This window comes from Bactrocera dorsalis, chromosome 2 (genome assembly GCF_023373825.1).
Source record: "Bactrocera dorsalis isolate Fly_Bdor chromosome 2, ASM2337382v1, whole genome shotgun sequence".
NCBI classification, from domain to species: domain Eukaryota; kingdom Metazoa; phylum Arthropoda; class Insecta; order Diptera; family Tephritidae; genus Bactrocera; species Bactrocera dorsalis.
In genome coordinates, this window is record NC_064304.1 from 81,890,013 (window position 1) to 81,917,972 (window position 27,960).

At 33.2% G+C, this 27,960-nt stretch overlaps 1 protein-coding gene across 13 annotated transcripts; it reads left to right on the forward strand.

Annotated features, from left to right (window-relative positions):
• Positions 1-26,537, forward strand: LOC105226586 (facilitated trehalose transporter Tret1). 13 transcript variants are annotated; one of them, XM_011205546.4, is made up of 9 exons: positions 8,254-8,403; positions 12,012-12,504; positions 20,947-21,092; positions 22,002-22,112; positions 24,131-24,216; positions 24,277-24,393; positions 24,471-24,965; positions 25,034-26,077; positions 26,138-26,537. In XM_011205546.4, exons 2-9 carry the CDS (start codon positions 12,467-12,469, stop codon positions 26,375-26,377), a joined length of 2,277 nt encoding a protein of 758 aa, XP_011203848.2. In that variant the 5' UTR covers positions 8,254-8,403; positions 12,012-12,466; the 3' UTR covers positions 26,378-26,537. The 13 variants fall into 13 exon arrangements, with proteins under 13 accessions (XP_011203845.2, XP_049303449.1, XP_049303443.1 ...); XM_011205545.4 differs by having other exon boundaries at positions 8,340-8,455; XM_011205544.4 differs by having other exon boundaries at positions 8,351-8,529.
• Positions 26,538-27,960: the final 1,423 nt, after the last annotated feature.

Below are 27,960 nucleotides of genomic sequence, written 5' to 3' on the forward strand. Positions count from 1 at the left end.
TATTTAGTATGCTTATAAAACGAAAATGGCTTGGACGTTTCATTGGTCGTAAAATAGAAGATTTGCAAGTGTCTTAAACTGTAGTTAAAACGGGAACTAGTTCGCAATGGCAGAGCCTAGGTTAAGACGAAACCTGAGCCGTAACATTCCGTCAATGTAAGTTATTTGAAAATGCGAGAGTGAGCCAAAATATACATAAATATATATGTATTTATGTTATAGCGCGAGTTTAAATAGTTATTTGCAAATATTTACGAAAAAATGAGAGAAGAATGTTAGAACAATTATCGGATTACTGAGTCTTGTGAGTCTTTTTAATTTGGGTGCAAATCTCTTTTGTGTTTTATTGTTCCTATAAAGCAAATTAACTAATTGAATATGTTTGTAATCTTTAGGCAAGTGTTGAACTGCAATATTAATCGTCAAAACAATTAATATCAGATTATAGTCTCAGATTTAGAATATTATATAAGAACGGCGTTAATATAATTGCTTTGCTAATTCTATAGCAAATAATCAAGAAATAACGGCAACGATTCAAAGGCAGAGATTTAGTTTAAAAAAAGTGTGAGTGTGGCTTAACTTAGATATAAAGCTGAAACGCCTTTATTCGTCATTTGCTCGTTAAGGGGGGTGCCTGCTTTAAAATCTTCAAAAAATCGAATTTTTCTTGCTTAAACCTTTTTAAAGCTTATCTAGGAATATGTCTCCAAAGTTATAGATGGGAATTCGAAAAATTGTCGAAGCTAGAAGGAAAATAGTGACCTAGCGTCCAGCAGATATATGAGCGCTTGGACAGAAAGCGAAGCTTGGCATTAAATTATCTTCTATTTATATATATATATCTTATATATTTTTAAACAACATAAAATAATTTTTTTTCTGGCCAAACAACACTTTTTCCAATTTTTTAAAATTGTTAAAAGTTTACACCTAAATGTTTGGAATTTTCTTAGTTTAACTAGATAATAAGTTATAACCAAATATGAATATTCCGCCCGCTGTCCGAAAAATGCACTTGCGAGACGCATGGGGCAATTGCTTTCCAAAGGCAGAATATCAAAGATTTCGTATACAAAAAAATTGACGGATGATGTTTAAATATATAACTATAAATCTTAGAAATTTCGCTTTAATCAATTATTTCGTTCCTTCCCAATAGATCCTCAAAAAAATCGATTTTTTGAAGCCTTTAAACCAGGCTTCCCCCTTAATCAATTATATTTTTCCCTCCCAAAAAAATCCTCAAAAAATCGACTGTTTGAAGGTTGATAACCAGAGCAATAATTGCGAACTTATTAACCTAATATACTGATTTTGAAGTCTCCGGTTGAGACCTTCCGGCATTTACAAGGAATGTTACAAAAAGCTAAAATCGTCTATTTGCATTCTTCCAACAATATTCGTCTAATTAATTTAAGTTATGGGATTTATAGAACCTTCGTTTTTTATTGCATTCAAAGCAAGGCTAAAATATTCGCACGATCTTCAATTGCATACGCTATAGAGCGATACATTCAGTTAATATCACACATTAAGGTAGATCGTCTAATCTTGAAATCAAAATTGGAATTGAGCCGAAAACTCCGAAAATTTTGTGTTCCAATACAATCTTGAAAGTCTTATTACAGAAAGAACAACATTAAGTTACAGAAAAACGTCGACATCAACGCCTCGCAAATTATTAACCAACACTGAAATATAAGTTTAAAGTAATGGAAACCCACACGCTTTAGTGAGTACCTTTAATCTAGTAATATAGAACATTAAAAGTAACAAAGTAAAAGTGCAGATTTATAGCATAGGCTATAAATTCCAAAAAAGTCCCACATGCAAACGTATGCATGTGTATATCCGGTATGCATGTAATCGATTAAGTAGTTTCTCATACATTAAACAAATCTGTAATAAAAATCAAAGCGTCGTAAAGGTACCGATCCGCAATTAATTTGTTGCATCAACACGTACACAAACTATATATGTATGTATGTGTATGTGTGTAAGAAAAGACGTCAATGTTGATAATAGTTCCTGAGATATAGCATAGGCGGGTGCCAAGGAATACGTGTACCAAGTCTGATCCCGAAATCTAATTTTTACTGAAATTATACTAAAAGGCAGTCACTCGATTCGTCTCGTCATCTTGATCATTTATATCTAGCTTGATTGATTTTAGGCTTTACAAATTTACCGTTCGGTGAACAAAACTATTATAGGTACTCTGTAGCAACATGATGAGAGAGTACAATATATGTACATATACCATACGATGAAAAATATTCTATTTTTATGCCAAATAATTGATAGAGCGCATACCTGTGACAGCCGACAATAGCACTGTGTCATCTATTGCCTCTATTGTCATCTATTGCAAAAAAATTGAGTTTATACGATTAATTATTTTGTTACATAGTAATTGTCGATTGCGAGTTTGCATTACACCTATGTATGTATGTACATACAAGTATGTAGCGTTCGCATACCTAAATTTTTAAAAACGATATACCAAAACCCTTTCGTTGATATCTCGAAAGTATCGGCCGTGTCAACCCCATTTTACGGCAATTGAAAATAATTGTGTGAGCTTGTTTGAGATTTTCGTTCACTAACTTCTTATGATTGATTTGCCTAGTGCAGAGTCCAAATAACACTCATCACGCTACCATTTTTATAACCCGAATTTTAGGTTGCCACGAAGTTTGTAATACGCAGAAGAAAATGTCGGATACATAAATGATTAGTGTTTGCGGGGATTCCAGTTGAGACATAGCGGCAAAGAGACAGTCTCTTTCCGTGCTGTGAAAGACGGTTTTTACGTCAATAAATTGGTAGAAATGATTAGTGTGCCGAGCTGAGTCGATTTGCTGAGTCTGTCTACGAACTAGCCCCTAGTTTTGAGATACCGACTTGAAATTTTACACACGTTCTTACATATTTCCCCAAGAAGCTGCTCATTTGACCACCTTAGAACCGCCGATCCAAAGTTAAGGCTGCTCTTTAAAAAAATAGTGTTTTATTACCATACGATATCTCTTTATTAGTTTTTGTTTTTGAAATTTCATAACGGACCAACTGTCAAACTAATACAAAGTATATTAAAAGTTACAATTATCAATGCGTCTCGTGTTTCCGAATCATATCATACATACATATATAAAAAACTATGAATGTAGATGTCGTCGAATGTTTTTGTTGCTATAAACAACCGTTAAATGAACAAATCTTTAAGCTGTAGATAAATTCGCTCGTTAATTTATAAAAGACAAGCAGATTCAACAAATAGCAAATATTTAAACAAATGTTTCTCGAATACACATATAAATACAATGTAGTACATTGACCGGAGATATTATGTTATACGTTTTTATGCAAATAAATATCTATTTCGAAACCCCCATTACATACCTATAACAGTTAATCTTACATATTTGCCTGGCACTTGCATTTGGAGTACCGCAGCAGCCACATTTACTTACAGCGGTTTGAATGTCAACGTCTGTAGCCCTGATCCGCAAGATCAATATCAACAAACCAACAAGATTTTGCTGATTATGATAGATCAGTGGCAAAAGTGTGTGTATTTTAAAATCATTGAGAGTACTTCTTCAAGAAATACTCAATATACTCAATGGGTTTGCTTGTAGTAACTATGTAGTTATGTACGTCGAAATACGCATCGGAGTGCGTAATTGCATCATAAGTGGCAGTAACTGCACTTAATGCCGTCATTATTTGTTTAGCACAAGAGATTAATTCGAAGTATATAATAAAAATAAATAAATTTGTTTTATATAAAAGTAGAATGCAAAAGCCCACAACCGGATTTGGAATACAATGCAACCGTTAAATGAGACAGTGATGAAGTGGGTAAAAATGTACGGAAATTGAATTAAACTAATTGAAAAGTATTTAAAATAAGAGAAAACTATAGCCGATCCCATTACAATTAAATTCCACTTGGGAAATCACAGAATGGACATAAATATATGTGACGGAGCACAAACATACATACTTACATGCCATATATAGTTGCAATTGTGTTCATTATTTTTCTCAAGTGCAAAAGTGTTAAGAAGAAAAAAAATTGTGGAATGATTTACAATATTAAAAGTGTGTTTAAGTGGATTATTTTTGCATATTCTAATAATTTATGAGACTTCAAACTCTTAATGAAATCTACGGCATGATTTTGCACAACCATCTCCTGGTTTCAGGTACAATTGTGTTCATAATAATAGCAGCGCTCACTGAGTATTGAGCAAAGATGAATGAATTTTGATAAATATTCGCAGACAAATTTTAATTCAACTTGTTTTCGAATGCTACGACATGAACAAATATTTTCAAATTATACGATTATGTTCTTTTGCTAAATTGAATAGATTCAAAAGTGTAATTGGAATGTGTGTTCATAAACGAAGCATAAAACAAGTGTCAAACAACAAAAGAACCAATTGATCGATTATAGATAGTATAAAACAATAATTAAACTAATATATATTTATATTCATAAAATCCTTTCCAAAACCTCCTGGTGTATTTCGATTCATATGTCTTTTTCCTCTATGGTTTATATTATTTCGATAAATAAGCAAGTGCGCCAATTTATTTTATAAGGTCCAATGTTCTTCTCTCTTGATTTGAAACTTTGCATATGTCCGTTTCACTCCAAGTATTGCTTGTTTGTCGGAATTGGCGATATCGAACTATAATGGTTTAGCGCTGACTTACAAACTGACCGATCCAATTCAAGTTCTTGGGTAAATTATTTTTTTTTTGACAAGATATCTTCACGAAATTTGCAAGGATTATTTTTCAAGACAACTCTACAATCTCCAAACATAATGCTCAGATCGAACCCCTTAAGCATATAGCTACCATTGAAACTGACCGATCCAAATTAAGATAGTAATCTTTATAAAATTATTTTTTTCCTTATTAAGTAACCTTAATTCGACTTGAAGATTACTTAAAAATATATAAACCTAGTTCCTGTGAATTAACAATCGACCGGTTACGTGTTAGGATTTAGTTATGAATATAGTTGCTATGAGAAATATACCTCTGAAGGTATTTATGACTCGGTGCAATCGAAGTTAACTTTTTTGTTTGTTTTTTGTATATACAATATTGCATATTTTCTTTATTATTTAAAGCTTTTTATTAAATCAATAGTTCCAGCAAGCAGATCTGCACAATTATCTCCAGCTAGAATACATGTGGAGATGATTACTGAAGTAAAACAATTCAGAGATACGTTAAAATTAAACGAAACGTTAAACTAATAGGAAAGAAGAAGTAAATAGGGTTACAGTTAGGGTTCAAACCTGAATTAATACCATTTTTTACCATTATACTAAATATTAAATCACTTTTACAAAAGATTCATTACAAGAACTTTATTCGTTCAGTTCGCAAAGCAGTTATATGCTATAGTGATTCGAACTGAACAATTACTTCCGATAGTTCAGTTTGTATGGCAGCTATGCATACGATATAGTGGTTTGGTATCGGCGGTTTCAACAAATTGGAAGCTTTTTGAGGAAAAAAGGACGTCTGCCAATTTCAGGCCGACATCTCAAAAACTGAAGGAGATGGCCAAATCAACTCAACTCATCATGCTGATTATTTAAATGTATATATTGTATATTTTGCAGTGTCTCTGAAGTTTTCTTCTAGTGGTAAACTTAACATTAGTTTGTCAAAAAAGTCTTGCGGTATATTCGCTAGTTGGCGCTGAAAGCGCGTAGTTCTAGTTTTATTCGTCGCATCGGGTCATGCTATACCTTTTTGGAAAGCTCATTGCACGCGCTAACACGTGTTTGATTGATTGTCATTTCTTTTAAGTCGTTCGTGAGTTATAGTGTCGCAAACATGGAGCAAAATAAAGAGAAAATACGGCATATTTTACAGTACTACTACGTTAAAGGCAAAAATGCATCTCAAGCCGTCAATAAAATTTGTGCAGTTCATGGACCCGATACAGTTTCCATTTCCACCGCACAACGATGGTTTCAACGTTTTCGTTCTGGTGTAGAGGTGGTCGAAGATGCGCCACGCTCCGGAAGCTGGGCATGAGTCATCAAAAATTCATTTCAATTTCAATAAAAAAAAATCAATAAAAATAGCGCAAGGCTTTTTTGACAACCCAATATTACCCTCTTCAGGGTATAAATATAATTTTAAATGCAATATCTATTGGAAACGTTTCAATTTTTACCATAGAACCATATCAATTCGCACTGCCATTAATATAAGCAGAACTGTAGACACATCTATACCTACGAGTATGTATGTACATATATTGTTGCGAATTCGTATTGAGCTTTGCTAGTGTTGCGAATAGTGGTGTCTGTGACAAAAAAAAACCGGTTAGTTGTTGAAAACTTCCTTCACTGCCAAAGTTCCTGATGCGTTTCTTCTAAGTGTCGAAGCAATTACAGACATGCAAATACACACTTCAACTCACATAAATACCATAAATAACTTTGATTGCGTACACACACATACATACACACTTTTATATTTCCCAGACAATTATATTATATTAACAAAATTTCGCAAACGAGTGTGAAATGTGTTGAAGTCGGTGCGAGCAACGGAAGTTTTACAATTTACAAGTATAAACAACAATCAAAACCGAAATTCCCCAGATTTCAGCGAATAAAAGTAGTAATGAATACTTAGAAAGGGTGAAAATGAGATGCCAAATGAAAAAGGCGATTACAAAGTGGCAATGAAAATACACTTCAACTTACATGCATACCTACTTAGGTACATGGTAATGCAGCAGCATATATTGAGTACAATTAAAACGCTTAGTCCCAACCAACATAGAGATTGTTAATGTTATGTACATACTTATGGTATAATGGTGGTAGTAGTGAACCGAATGATTTATTTATCTATTTTGATTTGTTGCGCCGTGTTTTATATTTTCTTTGCGCCACTCACTACTTGATTTGTTTTATGATCAGTATTAACACAATGGCTTTCTACCAAAATGCGCAAGAGCTGAAAGATTCGCAGTGAGGCAACTAGCGTCATGTGAGCATGCCTAAGCATGGCTTAAACAAAATCAAAAGTTTCGTAGCCAAAGCCGAATGAAATGGTTTGCATAAAACCAATCGAAAACCTGAAGAGAGAAGTGGACATATGTACATATGTGTAAATATGTTATGTGTGAGTATGACGGTAACATAGGCTCTTATCAGAGACGACTGAGTTAAGTGCGTGACAGCTAAACAGTGAGCTGTAAATGCAATTCCCATACGCTCTAAAATGAAATTTTACGATCATTTTTTTTTTGTTTTTTTTTTTTATAGAACTGTGCCCATTTTAGGTTGAGTTTGAAGAGAGCATTAACCATAAATCTATATCGAGATCGTTAGGGAAATAACTGTCTCAAAGTATACCAAAAAGGGTTAATGAATGGAGAATTTGTGATCACTTAAGAAAAACATAAGAAGGAGACAGATGGGCTAAGTTTACTTATAAGTTCGTTGAAGGAGTTTAAAAATAAGAAAAAAATAGTGAACAAATAAAAGCTCCATTAAGCCAAAAAAATGTCTACGTTTACAATTGAAATCATATGTTTTCTGTACCGATTTCAGATGTTAGATGCTCTCAATTATAACCAATTTCGTTATCAAAAATAGGATAGGAATTACATCACCTCAGTAAATTAATGGAATTCATCAAAGTGCTAGGCCTCTGCGAGTGCATGTGATGAGGAGGAGGGCGCTTTGCAAAACTCAATTAAATTCTACTATCTTTTATATACCTCGTAAAATATATGCATATACAGATATCTCGGCACCGAGTTATTCAATATTTGCGCTGAAAATGTAATAAGACAACCACAATTTTTAATATTATTACTTTTAGAAATATATATGTTTTATATGCATTGTATATATGTAAGTTGTAGGCTATCTTGTCAAAAAGCTTTCCTTACAAGAACTTTGTTTTGATCGTTCAGTTTGTATGGCAACTGAATGCTATAGTGGTTCGAAATCGGCGGTTCCGACAAATGGGCAGCTTCTTGATGAGCAAAGGATGTATGCAAATATCAGATCGATATCTCATAAACAAAAAGATTAGTATAGACTTAAATCGTTTTGCTGGCCATTTATATATTATAGGGTCTCCGACATTTCCTCCTGTGTATTGCAAACCTAGTGGCATTAGTCCAGTGTAACTAACTAAAAGCCGGGCCTAAACGTTGACTGCACCATTAAATATGTAACAGTATTGCACACTCAAAACAAATATACAACCGTACGGACAGACGAAACGAGACGCTACAATGAAAGCGAGCTCTGTAATGTGTATTGCGGAACTTCAAAACTCGAATTAGTGTTGCTCAGAACGTGGAGGCGCTAACATGAAACAAACATAGCGGTACCTTGTAGCAGTTTAGATTAAAATCGAAATTTGTTAAGCGAGTTTTCCGGTTCGTGTAGAAAATATAACAATCGGTGCAAAACAAAAATTAGATTAAAGAAAGACATTATGAAAAGAGAAATTGTATATAAATTTGTTTACCTAATTTTGAATTATATTTATCTACTAATTAATTGTGTTTGACACCTGCCTAGTTTACTGCTTTGTTATGTGCTCAATTTCTAACGCTAATTTAAAAAAAATGCACAATTTGTCAAAACGTTGTTCATTATATTGGTATCGCCTAATTAATCGTGCAAATTTGCATAAATATTTTTGCAGTCAAAAATGTTTTTTTTTATGTAAATAAATTCAGACCTGCTTTGGTGCCTTGGCAATAAAGAAGTTATCATAATTTAATACTAAAAAACTGAAAAAATAAAATAAAAAAAAAAACAAATTTAATGTGTCATTGCAATCCAAATGGTGTTAAAAAATTTTGATATAGCAAATAACATGAAATAAAAATGCATATTACCTCTCAGTGGTACAGCAAAACTATGCGACCTTTTGGTTTCAAAACACAAATAAACTGAGTGGATTTGTTAACAGTTTGTTGAGTATTTTACTTTGTGAATAATAATAATATAATAAAACTAATTATAACAAAAATTTACATAATAATAATAAATATATAATATAATAATATTTTTGATTATTATTATTTTTTGTATAATATTTAGTTTTATTTAGAATATTTTTTATGGCGAACTTTTGTGTGCCGCAACGCTCTTTCAATCGAAAAATCCATTTGTAGGTTATGGGTTGCCAATGTAATGAATGTTAATTTACAATAATTATGCTAAGACACTATTTGGAAACGTTTACAGCAGTAAAATACACTTATACATATATATGCACGCAAATGCATGCTCAAACACACACAACTCACATGCCAATGAAATACACTGTAAAATTTTAATGTTCATACCAATTATGAATGGCAAATAACAACAATTTGATATGCATACATAAGAATTTCTAATACTTTTGTATATATTTAAAATTATATTGGATCAGTGTTGGCAAAACTTTGAAATTAACTTTTAGTTTTTTTCTGAAAATCAATAATTTTTTCGAGTAGTTGTCTAAGTGATTACAGTATGTGTATACATATATATGATATAATAATAAATTAATCTCACTAATATGTTTAACAACGTTCAATATTTAGTTGTTGGCAAAATAATTTTAAACACAATATTGAGCAGAAAAAAGCTACATGGCGGATGAGTAACATTACGAATAAGCAATTTATTAAATATGATAAATAGTGTAAAGTAGCACTTGTAGAAGCTTAAAGTAATGCTTATAGTTAGTTTAACAACAATAATGAATTTGGTGTATTAAGAAATAAACTTATTTATATATATAGTATATTAAAATCAGGCCAAGAGATCCAAAGTAATCTCAGTTAATGCATTATTAATCCATTGGTTATGGAAAGTGTTGTACAAAAATCTTTTAAAAAACTTAAACTGATTTTTTATGTTATATTTATAGTATGATAATTATAATTTGTGAGTATTTTATAGATTATTAAAACGTAGTTCATGATTAGAGTAAACGGTTTGAATACTACTTGTACTTGTGTGCCGGTATGAAATGAGCCTTTTTGTGAGTATGAAGTTCCAATTTTTAATGAGAAAGTAAAATAAAAAACTATTCAAAGCATTGCTTGTTATACATTTTGACCGTTCTGGATATCATACCAATGAAAATGTTCGTATTTTGAAGCAAACCAATCCGATACCCAATTTTCGACTCCTACTCTAAATCGAAGTGCTGCGTAGTCAATGCGTGTCCCATCGAAGAAAACAGATGGTAATCGGAAGGAACCGATTTTGCTTTGTGTGCAGGTGCATTTTCGTGTAACAAAATTACTTTGCCGTTTTTTCGATCAATGCATATTTCAAAATGGACATTTGTGGTCTGTAGAAATTAGTACTCGTATTAACAGTTTCACAAAGTTTAGAAGCTCATGATATATCACACCCTTCTGATCCCACCAAACACAGAGCAATGCCTTCTTACCGAATTGATCTTTTTTTGCAGTCGATGTTGATGGTAGTTCCGGATTAGCCAATTATTTGTTGTGCAACATTCAATATGGCTGCCATTTACTTTTGACTCAAAGTATCATCTTCATCCAATACTGTAAGCAGTTCAGCGTTTTCAAACTTTCTGGGTGGTCTTCCACGCACTTCATTTCTCACATCAAAATCATTATCTCTGAACCGTTGAAAATATCTTTTCTTCTGATTGAACATTATCACCAAATGCCTCGACAAGCATTCGATGCGACTCTGTAGCACTTTTCTTCAAACGGAAACAAAACATCAATGCTTTCCACAAATCAACACTTTTTGGTACAAAAAATGACATTTTTAACATAACGAAAAATTATGAAATTATGTTTGTTTAATAACTGGAAGGTTATTGAATATGTTTGACAGATGTCATGCCAACCAAACTGAAAAAAATTCACATCAAATGTTCCCCACTAACCATTTGTATCTCAACGCTCACTTCATACCGGTAAATGTACTTGTATAGTTTATCTCTATAATAGTAAATCGTTTTGAAGGGCATATGCATAAAAAATTTCTGCTGTAAGAAAATATGTCCATAAGCATACAGTAAGCAATTAAAAAGCGCAACACCTCGATTTTAATGAAACTTGTTTTCAAATGAAGAAACTTCTTCGCATCATTTAACATATTGTGTGGTTTCGTTGCTTTTTATTTACTTTTTGTTTTATCTTTTGCTGCTGTTAACCACATTTCAAAGTTAAGCCTGATTTCTTACAAGTTCGTGATAAAATCCGGTAGTTCTTTCAACCTGCTGACGATGCTTTGAGCACACAACGTTTTCTCTTCAACGCTTACACACACACATACAGAAGCAAATAGAATCGAGATATGTTACTAGAAATAATCGTAGAAATATATAAAGTCATCTAAATGACAGAAGTAAATAAAATTGAAAATAAATGCATGCCTTTCATGAAGCGTTTTGCTATGCTTTCCTTCTGGTGTGTATAATTTTAGTTTCATTTATTTTGCTTATTTTTATTTAAGATGATCTTTAAGCTTTTTTCTTTTGTTTCCAAGCACCTTAGTAAAGCTAATTGAGATTTTTCTCTTACAGCGGTCATCGTATTCAACTTGAACTCTTTTAATTACTAACACACACCTACTAACACATATGTATATATTTATTTATATCTAGACATATATCCCATTAAAGTTGTTGCAAAGTTATCATATTACATAAAAGTTATGATGCGCTCGTGTACGCTGTCTAATATTTATGTCGTCCGTGACTTTATTATACTTTAACATATACACACAAACAAACTTTAACCTGTAAGTGGTAGATAGTTCTGTCAAACAAAAAACTAAAGACAAAAGCTGCGCTTAAGTTCATACCAGAAAAAAATGAAAAGTTAATTTCAAATGTAAAAAAAAAAACAACAAAAACGTGACATATTTTTCTGCTCACTTTAGCGCAGTTTTGTAATTAATGGTTTTTATTATGCAAATTTAAACATTATTTGGCTTCAGTGTGACCAGCAACAGCAGCGATTTCTATACAGCCATTACGATAATTGGGCGCCTCTTTGTTGAAGACAATTAAATTTGCACGTTTTATGCACAAACTCCCAATAAAAAGCAAAACACGCCCACACAAATACTATATACATACATAAATATGTATATGCAAGCAGTGAGCAAATGAAGGTGAAACGTAAATAATAAAACAAATTGCAAAAAAAAAATTAAATAAATTACCGTTAATCAGTGAAACTAATCGGGAAAAAAACTGTGATACATAATTTTTGAACAATAACAACATTGTGTCATACAGTGCAAAAAAGAACGAAAGAGCTTTGTAATATAAGTACTTACATACATACATATAGACATGCCGACGAATCTAAGCGCATACTTACAATAAAAGAAGAATATGCTAAATATATAGAAAAAACGTGCATTCCACTAGTTCCAACACAAACACTATGACGGCTGTGGACAAAACAACGGAAGTTAAAAACGGGTAAATTCCATTTACAGAAAACGTACACAGTTGTTGGTACAAACATATGTACTAATGCAATATATACCTACATATACTAATATACGTAAGCATTTTATTTACACTGTGACAGGTTTTATGTTTGGCAAAACATCAATCGATCTTCTCAAGCCAGTAATTCTGAATGAAAATTTAATTAAAGGCGACGTGCGGGGATTTTAATTGGTACTTTCCAAAGCCAGTAAAAAACAGCTAATTGATTCCATTTAATTAAGAGATGATTTCGAACTGAAACTGAAAAGCCTTTTACCAATTTTTCTTGCGCACAATAATCTTTTGAAAGTACATACGGTACGGTGCAAAACGGTTCTATTCGAAAAATAGTTTCCCACTATGTAGGTTGCCTTTTATATTTCAGGATTAGAGAACAAAACGAAATTTTGTTCATCGAAAATTACTTTATTGTTTTTCAAAACATTCTCCATTAAGATCTATGTACATACTAGAGTCCCAAGTTTTACTGTGGCTGTTACATAGGTAGTACTACTAATACCATCTATATGATTTCTATTAGTTAGATTATAAATATTATTTAAGGAATAATCGCATTTTTGGTGAAGCAACTTGTGTTAGTTTACAAAAAAATGAATCATAAAGAATTTCGTGCGTTAAGAAAGAATTGGTTTTTGGGGTAAAAATACTATTGAATTTGGGCTGTGCATCAGTGAAATCAATCGAGTCCAATCGATTGTCAGCCTAGTGGACTGCATATTAAGAAACGGTTCTCAAGCGTGAAAAGACAAAAAATCGGCTGGCAAGGTTATGGCATCAGTCTTTTGGGATGCCCGTGGTATATTATTCATCGAATGATAAATGAGCCAGTTTTAATTCATTGCATTGTGTGTTTGATTGCAGTTCTATTCTACCATTCCTAATATTTAGCAATTTTAATATTTTTCAGGAAGGATCAGTTTGAAATTGTACGCATATATAAATTCATCGTTCCCGTTTAAATATTGCATTGCTCTATGCAATGCTTCGAAAAGATTTCTGTATATCTCAAATTTTGATAGACCTTTTTATCAACACTTCAGTTATGCCACTATTTTTTATGCCAGACCTTTTGCAATTGTAAATTGCCTGTCAAGATGCCCCCTCCAATAGTTAGCAGGTATGAAAAAATATTATAGCTACCCATAGATGTATTGAATGACCCAATTTATTACTTAAGAACGAACAACTCTGTCCACAATATGAAAACTTGATCTACAGATGTCGCCTTTTACTTTGGCATCGTTTTGTTTAATACACGTTTACGCCAATTTAAGGTTTGAATATTGAATACTGCGATGGTAGCGCCATCCATCGGTCAAACATTTAAAATTAGCAATTAATTACAAATGAAAAATTAATTTAAAAAAACATTTTCCAGTGGACCAAATTGTAAATCTAAACCATTCTCGAATCTCCTTGAACATACACACAAAATTTCATTAAAATCGGTCCATCCGTTTAGGAGCAGTTCAAATGCAAACACACGGTCAGAAGATTTATATATATTTATATTCTTTTGCATGCGTTGAACCAATTTGTTAAGTACTTTTGTCACTCTGATTCAGGTATCTCCAAAACATGCGTTCTGAACGCATCAACCGCCTCTTCAGGTGTTCAAAAATCGTTGACCTCTTAGTTTAACTTTCACGTACGGAAATAAAAATATGACATTCGGTCCCAAGTCAGGACCATATGGCGGATGACTCATCAAATTGATTTTTCGAGTACTCAAAAATGCAGTTATATCAGTCGATGTGTAAGAGTTTGCATGGCAAAGAGCGATTCGCCTTCGGCGGTTGGTTTTTCTAATTTCATGAAAGACAACTGGCAAACAGATGGTTGTACTGTACATCACCTAGAATTTATAGTTCTGAGTTGTTCAAGTGTAATGGTAGTGATATATCTAGTTGTTCCAAAAAACAGGCAACCATTTGCTGGAAGGGCTTCGTGCGTGAACAACTTTTGTTGTCTTAGGCTCATATTGAAACACTCATACAGTCGACTGCTGTTTCAAAGCACCGCTAACATTTTGTTTTGCATTTCACCCGACAAATCGACACGAGCCTTTTTTTGAGCGATCGATAAATTGTGTAGGATCCAATTTGAAAAAATTGTTTATAGTCAAATGTCCATGTAATATTGAATGTCTGCTGGCCCACTAATGCCTATAGTTGTCTATATCTCACAATGGGTCAGATGACGATCTGGCAATATTAATTTGTGCACAACATCAAGAGTTTCTGAAACAAATACTGATTTTGGACGACCTTCACGAAATCCGCTTTGGGGTGATCTACGACCTCGATTGAAGTTACAATACTGATGGAGCTTCATCACTAAAAACTGACTTAAGTTCATCGATGCACTGTTGCTGAGTTAATCTACGTCAAAATTTGTAAAAGATAATCGCTCGAAATTTTTCGTCATCTAATTCTATTGTTTGGCCGAGAAGAATATTTTAAGTTACTATAATTGTAATAATTGGTTATAATAAGAAAATATTCAGTCAATAAGTACGTAGTAATCTGCGAAGACAATGATCGATTTAAGCAAACGCAGTTTTCTTCAGGACACCAACGAGCTGGGCAGTGGCGTCTTCCCAATTATGGAACCGGACTATTTGTCATCCGAGGCTGTTGTGTCCTTTTCATTGGGGGTGTTTTTTCGGGGGCGGATCCCAAACCCATGGCAAACTTCTAACGGATGTTTTTTTGGTTACCCAGAAGATACTTGGTTTAAGACCGGAAGTCATGAGCTGCTTGAGTCATATGTAAAAGAGTCGTTCCTGGAGAACACTTCTCCTCACTTGCGTGGACTTCTATAAATGGCTCCATCCTTTTGAATAGAAAAGGTACAATCTTCTACAAGAGTGTGCAACAGCTGGCGTACGCCGATGACATCGATAGCATTGTCCGTAACAACCGCACCGTTAGTTCTGCTTTCTCTAAGTTGGACAAAGAAGCGAAGAAAAAGGGTCTGGCACTGAACGAGGGCAAGACGAAATATCTGTTGTCATCAAACAAACATTCGTCGCCAAACTCGCGACTTGCCTAGTCATAACTTCGAAGTCATAGATAATTTCGTCTATCTTGGAACTAGTATTAACTGCAACAACAATGGCAGCCTCGAAATCCAACGCAGAAAAACTCTTACCAACAGGTGCTACTTCGGACTGAGGAGATAATTGAGAAGCAAAGTCCTCACTCGACGAACAAAAATCAATTCTATAAGTCACTCATCATCCTCGTCCTCCTCTACTCCTTTAGAAAGACCAGGTTGAGAAGGACTTGGCTACACTTAGAATCTCCAATTCGCGCCAAACAGCGAAAAGGGAGAACGACTAGCGCGCTGTTGTAAACGCGACTATAACCGCGCAAGCGCGGTCTGCGACAATAAAATAGAGTATTTGACTTTTAAATGAAAAAAATTGGAAAGGAATAATAGAAATTTCCAATTTAAACCAAAATATTTCCTTCTAATAATAATTAAAAATTTAAATTTACTTAATAAGAAGTGGTTTCGGTGTCACTAGGCTTTTTGGATGACACACCGACAATTTGTCACGTGTACGCAAAGTTTTGAACTCAAACTGTCGACTAAGTATTCGATTAATTGGCCAGATGTTAAATTTATCTGTGGTTCATGACATTGTGACGGAGCACTTGAACATGCGCAAGGTGAGCGCGAAGATGGTACCAAAAGTGCTCACTGACGCCCAAAAATTGTGAACAACTACCTAACCAAGACCGGCATCCCAACGCTTCCGCAGCCGCTCTACAGCCCAGATGTGGCCCCCGGACTTTTTTGTTTCCTTCTCTGAAAAGGCCGATGAAAGGCAAGCATTTTGAGATGCCAGAGGGGATCCAAACATTATGCATCTTGGCTCTCAAGGCTATTCCGGAGAATGCCTTCCGTGACGCCTTCAATGCTTGGAAATCGCGCTGGCAGCGCTGCATCGACGCAGAAGGAGCCTATTTTAAACGTTTTTAAAGAATTGTAAAAATTGGTTCAATAATTTTTTTTTTAATCGCTTCAGTCCCATTACTTTGCGGACAAACCCTGTAAATAAATTACGTAAATTGGTTTTGCGATAAAGAATTTGTAGGCTTAGAAATAGATCGTGCACTTGGCGTTCCTCAACTGAGTTGAAAATAATTAAAATAACTCTTTAACATGTGTTTCTATAAGGCTAATTATTACCATATACCTACATATATTTAAGTGTTAGAAATTATGAATATTTTACAGAGAGGTCTGCATCGTTAACTCTGCAGTGATTAGGAATTGGTACTAAAAAAATACTTATTGTACTTTTGTAACATGTTGCTACAGTGTATATAGTTTTGTTCACTTAACGGTTATACGTATCACCTAAAACTAATCAAGATATATATGGGGTTATATATATATATATGTAAATGATCAGGATGACGAGACGAGTTGAAATCCGAACGACGGTCTGTCTGTCCGTTCGTGCAAGCTGTAGCTTGAGTAAAAATGGATCTATCTTGTTGGAATTCGGTAAGAGAGTTTTTTGACAAAGTTCAAATTAATATAAGAACTCCTACCGAAATTAAATGGATGAAATCAAATGATAACGCTCACAGCCCACATAACGGTACTATTAAAAACTACTAAGAATGCCATAAATCAATAGCTAAATACATCAAAGATATTAAATTTTATTTCCGAGATGGTATTAGAGGTGCTCAAACGGAGCGAAAATGGATTACAGCCACGTCTACTTCCCATATAACACAATTTTAGATTCCTAATATACAAATCAAGAACGAATTATTATATCAGGATAAAACTTTGCACAAATAGAGCATTTGAGATCGGCCAATCATGACTAAAAACTGCGTAAACCGAATCAAAACTGTTCAAGCTCCGCGGTACTGAATATGTGGATCTAGTGCTTATAGTTGACGAAAATATCGGTCAATGTGTGAGATAAATAATTTAAATTCAGAGATACTCCTTTCCCGATAGTAGCATGGCTGTGTACAATGGGTTGAATCAGGTCAATACTTTCCTTAGCACCCATATACCTCCGGGTGACTTTATACTGCATATATCGGCCAATATGTGAGTTATAAAATTAAGAGTATAAGGTGCAAGCTCGTCCTAGACCAGACGTAACTAACAAGTCTTCCCTGGTTTTAATCCTTGCATCCATTTAGGATTTTTTATTATAGAATTTTTTTAAATAGTTTACAAATGTTTTAAAATTAACAGTTTTACTTTTCCTATCATGTTTTGTAGAAGGTTTTCTTATTTACTCGCAAATATAGTCTCCTTTACAACATATATGTATACTGGCCTTGGCAACGTCTCTTAAATTCCATTATATCTTGACGGAAGTGTTCTCCACGTTTATTTGAAGAGACCCCTCATATTATCTTTAAATTTACCTCAATGAGAATGTTTCGAGACATTCAACATCCGATAATGGAGAAATTCGTAATTTCCTTTTTTCTCCCCATTGCTAAGCAACTTCAAGAAAATATCATAATATTGAGAGCCTACAAATATTCCGCTTCTATTTTCGCCTCTGAAAGCTTGGAAAAAATTTGTCAAATATTTATGAAATTATCACTTGGTTCCCTTCAAATTCCCGACACAGCAAACTTCATTGCTCTTCCTTCACCTAGGTACCTACACAAAAAAAATAAACTCACCATCCAGAATACATTTGCAAGAGTTACATGACACATGGGGAGCCATCTCTTGTCGTTATTTTTAACAGATAGATTGAAGTAATCTTGATATAATATGTTCCACAAATTTTTAAATTTTCACTTAAATCATACCTTTTCTCTCTCATTTTAAGAAATTTGTCGCAAATATAGCAAAAGGAGTTAGCTTCTTGTGTACAACTTCTTGAAGACATTTGTACTAGATATTACATGACAATTTGTCGGAAATCGCAATCAGCTGTTTACTCTTTTCTCACGATTTGGATTCTTCGCTGTAAAATGGAAAATTTAATGAACTGATTAAATAATTATAGAGAAAACGATGACGGATTAATGCAAAATTGCCACCGAGTGCTCATTTACCCCAGATTGCCATTTTGTCGCTTTGCCACTATTATATAAATACCACATGATTATCCTTATTATTTCTCTGCAATTCGTAAACACATACCGTCATTCACAATGAACGATTCAAGCAACACGATCTCTCTTACTGTTCTCTTTCTTTGGAGGGCAACAGCCCGGGAAGATTGAAATTATATGGGTGCGAAATTCAATAATGGCCCACTCACGATAATATGCTTAAAAAGCAAATTCAAATTTCTTTCAGTCTTCTTTAAACATGTACTAACGTTTCAAATTCCATTTCGATTCGAAATTGTGAGTATTACCTGTAACAACTATTTCGAGAAAAAGGAGCTTAAAGTTTTATGAGCGGAAGCTGAATCTACCAAACTCTTCAATCCTACAACTTTGTCAGTGAAAAAATTATGACTATTCCATTAATTGAATAATGTTTTCAGGACTCTAAGTGTGCTTTATTCCAAAAAACAAGTTTAAAATTTTTTGAATCCTATACTACCCTCATCTCTTAAGTCCGCCACGACATATTCTAACAATTATTTTACTTGAGAGAGCTTGGAAATTATGGAATATATCTTTTGTACCGTCTCCTGTTCTTACAATATATGAGAGTATTTAGGGAAAAATAATAAAAATAGAGATTGGGGAGGAATGATCTAAAATAATTACAAATAAAGTTTGACAGACTCTTCGCATTCATTCACTTTAGTAATAAAGAAAAATCATTAAAAAAACCTACCTTTCAAAAACACGATTTATTAGGAATAAATACTACTGCGAACGTTTAACATTCAAAATATCTCAATATATAGTATACTTGTATTAAACGTTTGCCAAACGCCTTATGCCAACTCGAATTTAGTGTGATTTCACGTAGTAGGTACTTGAAAAAACTCATTTACTTTTCCTACGATATATGAGAATATATAGCGAAGAATGAGAGATAAAAAAAAAATTAAGTAAGGAAAGGCTAAGTTCGGGTGTAACCGAACATTTCATATTTAATATCTTCAAAGCCAGCTAAATACCTTCAGGACTTGGTAATATTGGAAAATGTAGCGAAAGGGTTAAACTTCATTATTTGACGAAATCATGAATGGATTACAATCCTAGTGAAAATTGTACTAAATCATCATCAATCGGTTTTATCTTTTTTAGCCAATATAACATACTAATTAAATGCGCTCTGTGTTGCATTAAGGCACCTCACATACCATCCAATCTATATGGGGTAAAGTCAGCCGGATGTTCTAAAATTCTAGGTTAAGTGTTCAACCGATTTTAGAAATTTTAGGCAAAAAAATACACCAATATCTATCTCGATTAATTTTATAATAGTTCGTGATCTTGGGAGACATTAGGCTTCAACAAAATTTCCCACACATCGCATCAATGAATTTATTGAGAGAACACTTCGGTGAGCAGATAATTTCACGTTTTGGGTCCGTCCATTGGTCACCAAGATCATGCGATATCACACCGTTAAATTTTTTCCTGTGAAGATATGCAACGTCTAAAGTCTATGCGGACAATCCCGCTTCGATTCAGGTCATATTATCATATTCTCCAGTTACCAGTCGAAACGTTCGAACGAGTTAGCGAAAATTGCACTCAACGGGTTGACCATCTGAGACGTAGCCGCGGAAGAGATATTCTTCGAAAAATAAATGCCAAAAAATGTTATTTAGAATTATAAAAAAACATTCCCTATTAAACTTGATGTTTCTGTGTTTTTTCTTTAAAAAAGTACGGAACCTCGAAATGGATCACCCTTTATAATTCTTGACCTAGTGTTCGGTGCCGTTTGAACATGGTGCTTTCTTATTTATTTTGTAATAAACTTTCGTGCGGGAGATCAATAAGTTTACCTAAGTAACTTAGATTTAAGTTAACATTTTATTAAAAAAGATAATGCGCAGCGGCTTTATTTATTAGAATGTATAAATTGAAAGTTGACAGTATTAAAAGTAATATACTATTAATTCCAACGGTATAATTTATGTACATTTATTTGATTTAACATTTCTGCAACTTTTACTATTCGTACCGTTATTTATATGCAAGTTTTGCATTGCTTATTTAAACAGTAATACAATTGTAATCCATTTACATATTTGATTATTTTACTAAATTTCTCAAATGAAAATGCAAATTTTGTTTACATACATACATACATATGTATATACCTAGGAATCTACAAACTTATATTTAAAACGCTCATTCCTTGTTATAAATTAAACATTAGAATTTATGTTTTGTTTGTGGGTAATATTCAAACAATTTTTAGCTAAATTAAGATTTTGAAAATATTAAATTGTATTTATAATTATTTACTTCTTGATTTCAGAGCTGTTAATAATCGGCCGTATTTCATACAAAATGGCAACAGAAATCTGTCCTCAGACATTGCCGGTGAACATCGAGAGATTAGTACTTTTCGCAGCGCCTTACCACAATTTTTAGCTGTAAGCGCTAAGAATATATTACTTTTTGGTAAATAACAACAAATTTAATTTATAAGAGAAGAGTTTATTACATTTTTTGATTTTAAGCAGATATTAAATTTTTTTTCCTATACTGGTGTGTTCATGGAAGCATAGTGACTAGAAAAGAAAAAAAATTAATTCGAATTTTTTGCGAAAAGATAAATTTTCAAGCAGGGTTACTGCAAAAAATGCATTGAAAATACAATTATTCTAAAATTTCGATTAATATTCTTTTATTTTGTAATCCCGAAATTCTTAATTAGAAATAATTTTAAAATTTCTTATCTCAAATACCGGATTAAAATATAAAATTAAATTTTTAATTCCAAAAATCGGATTAAAAAGAAAATTTTAATCCTAAATATTGGATTGAAAAAATGTGGAAAAAATGTCCAAGTATATATTTGAAATTTAGATTATTTCACGCTTGCATTATCAATATGTTTTAACATATTTTTGTTTTTTTTTGTCTTTTTTACATTTACTTATAGTTTCTCAGTCAGAAAAATCTTTCTTTTAATTCCTTTTCATTCCAGCTCATGATATTAAAAATAATGTTTTTATTTGTTTTAATTCTGCTATTGGGATTAAAAATTAAATTTCCAATTTTAAATTTTGTATTTCGAATTAAGGATCAAATTAAAAATCAAATTAAAATTTTTTATTACAATCATTTTAATCAAAAAATTCACAACCTTGTTTTTAAATAAACGTTTATGTAAATATTACTCATCATTTAATTGGTTCATATTATTTTGAAAGCTTCTATTTGAACGTTCAGTACTGATAATTGAAGTTTTTTTGGAAAACAAAATATTCTGAACACCTTAGTATTAGTATACATAAACATTTTAATTCTAATATATAAACCTATGAAATATGCACATATATTATCGATACAATTTTTTTCCAACAGTATATGGTATGACGCTCGGTTTTCCCACCATTGTCATACCGGCCATACAGGGTGGTGATGGACGTGAACCCAGTGATATAGTGTTAAATAGAGATGAGATATCTTGGTTCAGTAAGTAGTGCAAATTGAAATTAACTTCTGTATACTTACATATACATAGATATACATTTTTGCATTATTAACAAAAAATACAAGTAAGGGGCAGATTTCGGTCCGAAATATGCCAGTTTAATATATATTAATTAATTATAACCCAACGCCAAAATCTCAAAGTTCTAAATTTTTGAGTTACTCTTTATTTTCCCAGCAGTAAAATAAAATCGATGAAAACAATTGCTGTTATTTATTAATTAAGTTTATATTAAATCATTGATATCAAATAACATAACTAATTACTCTACCTTTAAGTGGTTTATAATTGGTACAACTCTGGTATTTTTTGATTAGTACATGTTCAATGCGGTAATTCGAGTTATAAACTTTTTTGACTGTTTCGATTTCATTAAAGAATTGAAAAGCAAAACAAAACTTTATCAAGAGTAAACACCTAACAACATGCCACCATTGGATTTGTTATTCGCTTTGTTGTGATTTTCTTAAGGCTTCCTTTGAGATTATCTAAGGCACTAAACTAACTTTTAGAGTAAGAATTTAAGAAAATTTAAAAAAATAAGGTTTAAGTACGAACGGGATCGAAAGTTAAAACATTCAGACATTGTAAGAGTTTATGAAGTATCTAACATACAGATATATTTAAAGAATGTTGACAATATGTGATGCCGAATTGTCTTGTAATAACGGTAACATACATAGTTCCTTATTATTCGAGTTGTTCACTTTAAAGTTGAACGAACAGACATAATTCGATTAAGCGGGCCTTTTCTGTAGAAGGTAGCTTCAAATTAAATGATTACAATTATAGTCCGCAATTTTGGGCACAAAAGAAGGTGCGAAGTGGGCTGTTCAAACAGCAAGATCATATTAATGCTATTCGTAACACCAAAACTAAGTCTCACTGCGTTAGGTTATGCAAGCAGAATAGATAACTCGGTTAATATCATCTGAGTACCCAGTCACATAGGAATAGAAGTAAATCGAGCTAGGCCGATTGACGACAGCTGAGAACACATTTTCCCTAAGCTGCTCCAAAATATTCAGCATATTCAATGGTTGTTTGAAACGATGGACCCCAGAAAAACACCTCAAGTCTTGGAACACTAACAACACAGCGTATACCACAAAGTTACTTTGCGGTAGTGTTGATGATGGATAGAACAAAAAACTTCTACTTTTAGGCAAAAGGAAACTTATTAATATTGTAGGGAACATCATAAGGCATTTATCTTTAAGATTCCACCTTCAGAAGGAGAGCATGCACGGAGATGATGAGACGCTAGAACCTTATCTAATCGGATACCCCGCCTTCAGTGACGGATATATTCCATGGCTTCCAGACAGAGCTGCTATATAAGGCTTAATTTGGTTTATATATGGGAGCACAATGGCATTAATATAGCCTAAATGAGACTAACCGCGATCTGACGCTCATCTGCCTCGCTTTTCAAACAGCTAATCAACGAATACATTCATCATAATATTTTATTTACCGTAGGGTCGCAGATTCTTCTACTGAGGTATAGTTTGCTAGTTTTCTTTTTTGGTACTTTCTTGTATGTAGTAGTTTTTTAGATAAATAATAATAATAAACTACTAAAAGTCGTTAAGTGATAAAACTCGTTTATATATAATATACATTTATAAAGATATTCGTAATCTCCATAGGCTACATAAGGCGAGAGCGGCCAAAGTTTACAGTTAAGAGAAATAGGGTTGAACATTTTTATTTATTTTAATTTGGTTGGATTAAATTTGCTTGGAAATAATAAAAGTTTTCATAAATATTTTGGGTTTCCGATTAGTTTTTATTGGGATTTTAGCTTTTGAATAATTCTATACATAATAATTTATGTACTATTTGTTTTACATATGCTGTCACATGTCTCTTTTACAAACAATAAAATTCCATATTATTTGAGTTTAGAGTGGTTTCAGTAGTTTATCATTATGCAAATAAGTATGTATGATATGTATACTTGTATACTACTCTATACAAATTATAAATTTTTCAGGTTCAATAAATTTAATATGCGTGCCTTTGGGTTGCCTTTTTTCGGGCGTTCTCTCTCAACCGATTGGAAAGCGTCGCGCCATGCAGGTAAACAACTAAAAGTTGTGTATTTTATATTCAAAACTAATTGTACTATATAATTTTTAGCTGGTTAATTTACCGATTTTGGCTTCATGGCTACTCTTTCACTTTTCGACGCGAACTGAGCATTTGTATGCGGCGCTCTGTTTGAGCGGTTTGGGTGGCGGTCTTATGGAAGCGCCGGTAGCTTAATATACATGCATATGTATATTTGTATTATTAATTTTATTATCGCACTTTTTTTATACATATGCATGCAGGTATTGACCTATGTGGCCGAAATCACCGAACCCAAATATCGTGGTATACTCTCGGCGCTCGGTTCCACATGTGTCATCACCGGCGTTTTTATACAATTCATTTTGGGCTCTTTATTGGATTGGCGCACGATAGCCGCTTTGAGTTCAGCATTTCCGATTATTTGTATAATAGCGCTATGCTTTGTGCCCGAAAGTCCGACGTGGTTGATACGTGAGCATCGCTTTCGTGAGGCTGTAAAATCATTGCAATGGCTACGCGGTTGGGTGCCCGAATATATGATCGAAGCTGAGTTTAATCGACTCTATGAAGAATTGATTACACAGCCGGCTTTGGAAGAAGCGGTGGACAATCATGGTGAAAAGCCATCCAAGTGGGCCAGTCGCTTTAGAATGTTTCGCAAACGTTCCTTTCTAGTACCGTTTATATTGGTCACATTCACATTCTTCACCGGACATTTTTCTGGCAAGACACCACTGCAGACATACGCGGTGCAGGTATATAATCATATAAGACTTGCTACGTTTAAAAAAATTTATTCTTATTGGACCATCCATTTTTGTAGATTTTCCACACACTGAAAGCACCAATCAATAAATATCACGCCACTATTTTGTTGGGAGTTGCCGAGATGATCGCAACAATATTATGTGTCTTCCTAATCCACTTCACCGGCAAGCGTCCATTGGTTATGATATCTACCATCGGTGTTGGGATTTGCATGTTTGGTACCGCTACATACGCACATTATGTCAAGGTGGTACCTGGTTTTGCAGTGAACAATGTAGTCATTAATGCTTCCAATATAGTGCCAAGCGAGAATTTAATAACTCAAGCCAATATTAGTAAAATTTTTGAGGACGAGATATCAATTTTGGAACCAGATAGTTTGATGCATGACAAATTGTTGGAAACAACAACATTATATGCAATCTTAGATGGTGGCGGCATAGAGACGACAACACTTATAGCCATCAATGGTAGCGAAGAGGCATTGAACCCTTTGAATCGCGCTAAACGCGAAGAGCAGGAGCTTTCACTTGATGATTATAATGATAATTTAACTTTTGTACAATTACCAGGCTTTGATTATCTAGATGCAAATAATAGTAGCGATAACGTAACATCATTTCTAAACCTTTTTGACTCTGAGGAGCAGGCAGAAGCCACAACAGTGTCAAAAAACTTAGAGGAAGAATTGACTACCACTTTAGCGTCAATTGTCCTTGACGAGCGCATTACAAAGCCACCATCTGAAGCAGAAATAACTAAAGAGGTTTTGTTACCAGTACCAACACAAACAACCAACAACTTGGTTTGGCTTCCATTAATTTTATTATTAGGCAGCGCTTTTTTCGCACATATCGGCATACGTATGATACCTTGGATTCTTATCGGTGAGGTATTTCCGGCTCCAGTGCGCAGCACTGCTTCCGGCCTTGTCAGTGGCTTAGGTTACATTTTCGGGTTTTTGGCTAATAAACTTTTTCTACAAATGCTGTCTGCGTTTACTTTGCCGGGCACATTCTGGCTCTATTCGGCAGTAGCCTTGTTTGGCGCATTAGTGTTATATTTTACACTACCCGAAACCGAGGGACGCACTTTACACGTAAGTAGAGTTGTTTTCACAAAATTTTCAAAATTCATAATTAACAATTTTTGCTTTTAGGAAATTGAGGCGCATTTTTCCAAAAAATCGAAAACTAATTTGTTGAAAAAATCATGCCGTCAAGATTTGAATAAGACAGTCATCCAGTTGGATAATCTTCAGAATTTACAAATCCCTATAAGCGCACAAACTGAAGCAAAGATAATTCAATTACAACAAAGTGATTTTGTGCCTCAGCGACTGCATGTTGCAGGCGAGATCAATCTTGGGTTTGAAGAAAACAATACAACGCACTTATAACGGTTGGCAAATAGTTATGTATAATAGGATTAAATTTGTACATATGTATGGATGTTCTGTCTACTTGCAATTTTTCAAGTGCACTACTTTGTGGATTTAAAAAGTATTATTATTTGTATAAATATGTAAATTTGTGGATACCAAGAATATGTTGTATATAAGTACATATTTACAGGTATGTATGTACATATGTATGTACATGAATTCACAAGCTGAGGAAAGTTTTAAGAAAAGATATAATAAATGCAATTACAAATACGAAATATTTACTACAAGTACAAACACGAAACCTTAAGGGGTTAGGGGTAGTCAGAATTTTCAAAACAAAATTTTTTTTTGCATTTTCGTTAAGTGTAATATCTTAAAAATATTCTCTGAAAATTTCACTGTGATCCGATAATTAGTTTTTGAGTTATTCGACAAATAACAAAGAGAGCTCGAGCACTTCAAAGCGCTGGTGTGAAACCTTAAACGCGTTTTTTTCAAAACTATGTGTTTCGAACTGGTGACAACTGTAACTTGAAAACCGCCCAGTAGATTTTAATTTTTAAGACCAATTAACTGTTGATTTTTTCCCAAAAATTTAGACAAAAATTTCCTTAGGCGACCATTTTGTTAATTTTTGAAAAAAAAATCCTTCGTTCAGGCCCAGGATTATCTATTTATAAAACTATTTTTTTTTTGTCCGATTGATTTTAGATGAATCTCCAAGGACTTATGGTTGTCACCGCAATTACCTTTTTTTGGAACTGGGTCAACACAAACTATCACTATAACTTTGGAAATAAAATTTTTAATTTCCGGAATACACGTGATACGTGATGGCTAAGGATCTCGGAAATTTGTTAATTCCATGAAATCCTGGTTGCGATAGATTTTAAAATTATATAATAAATAAAGCTTCACTTATTTCCTCTATGGAAAGACATCTCAAATAAAAGTACAGGGCCGGAAGTACCAGAGTACATTCGTATTTCTAAAACTATATAATTTTATAATTGTCACTCTTTTATAGATACATACGCAACCTTTATTTTGTTGTTCGATATTGTTAAGATTTTGCTGCATAGTAAGTTTGTTTAAAAACAACTGGTATCTTTCTAGCACTTCTTCTAACTAATCTAACTTGTTGAAGTTAGTACCAAGCGCTAGGACTTGTAAGTGGAGCATTCAATTCCATTTTCAAATCATTGGAAGTTTTAAGTATAGTATTTTTCCCCGGCGTAACGGCAATTTTTAGTTGCTATTCCTTCTCTTAGTTTCGGGGTTTTCACGTTGTGAAGGGCTTTAGATCTCATATTCATGGACATTGGACTTTATTAGTTTCACCATTATTTTCCAGCCTAAATGGTTGCAAAGCACTTCGCGGCCCATATTTTACTTTCCTAGCTTTTATTTTCGAATTACAGGCTCAAGATTATATGATTCGGTTAAACTCAAAATGTTTTTAACATGTTTTAGTTCGAAATTTTACTTTTTTAAACAAACTTTCAGTTAGTGTCAACAACACTTCTAACACTTCTGCCAGCTCAAACGCTGCGAACTTGAACAAAATAGCATTTACAACGACATTGTAGAAATAA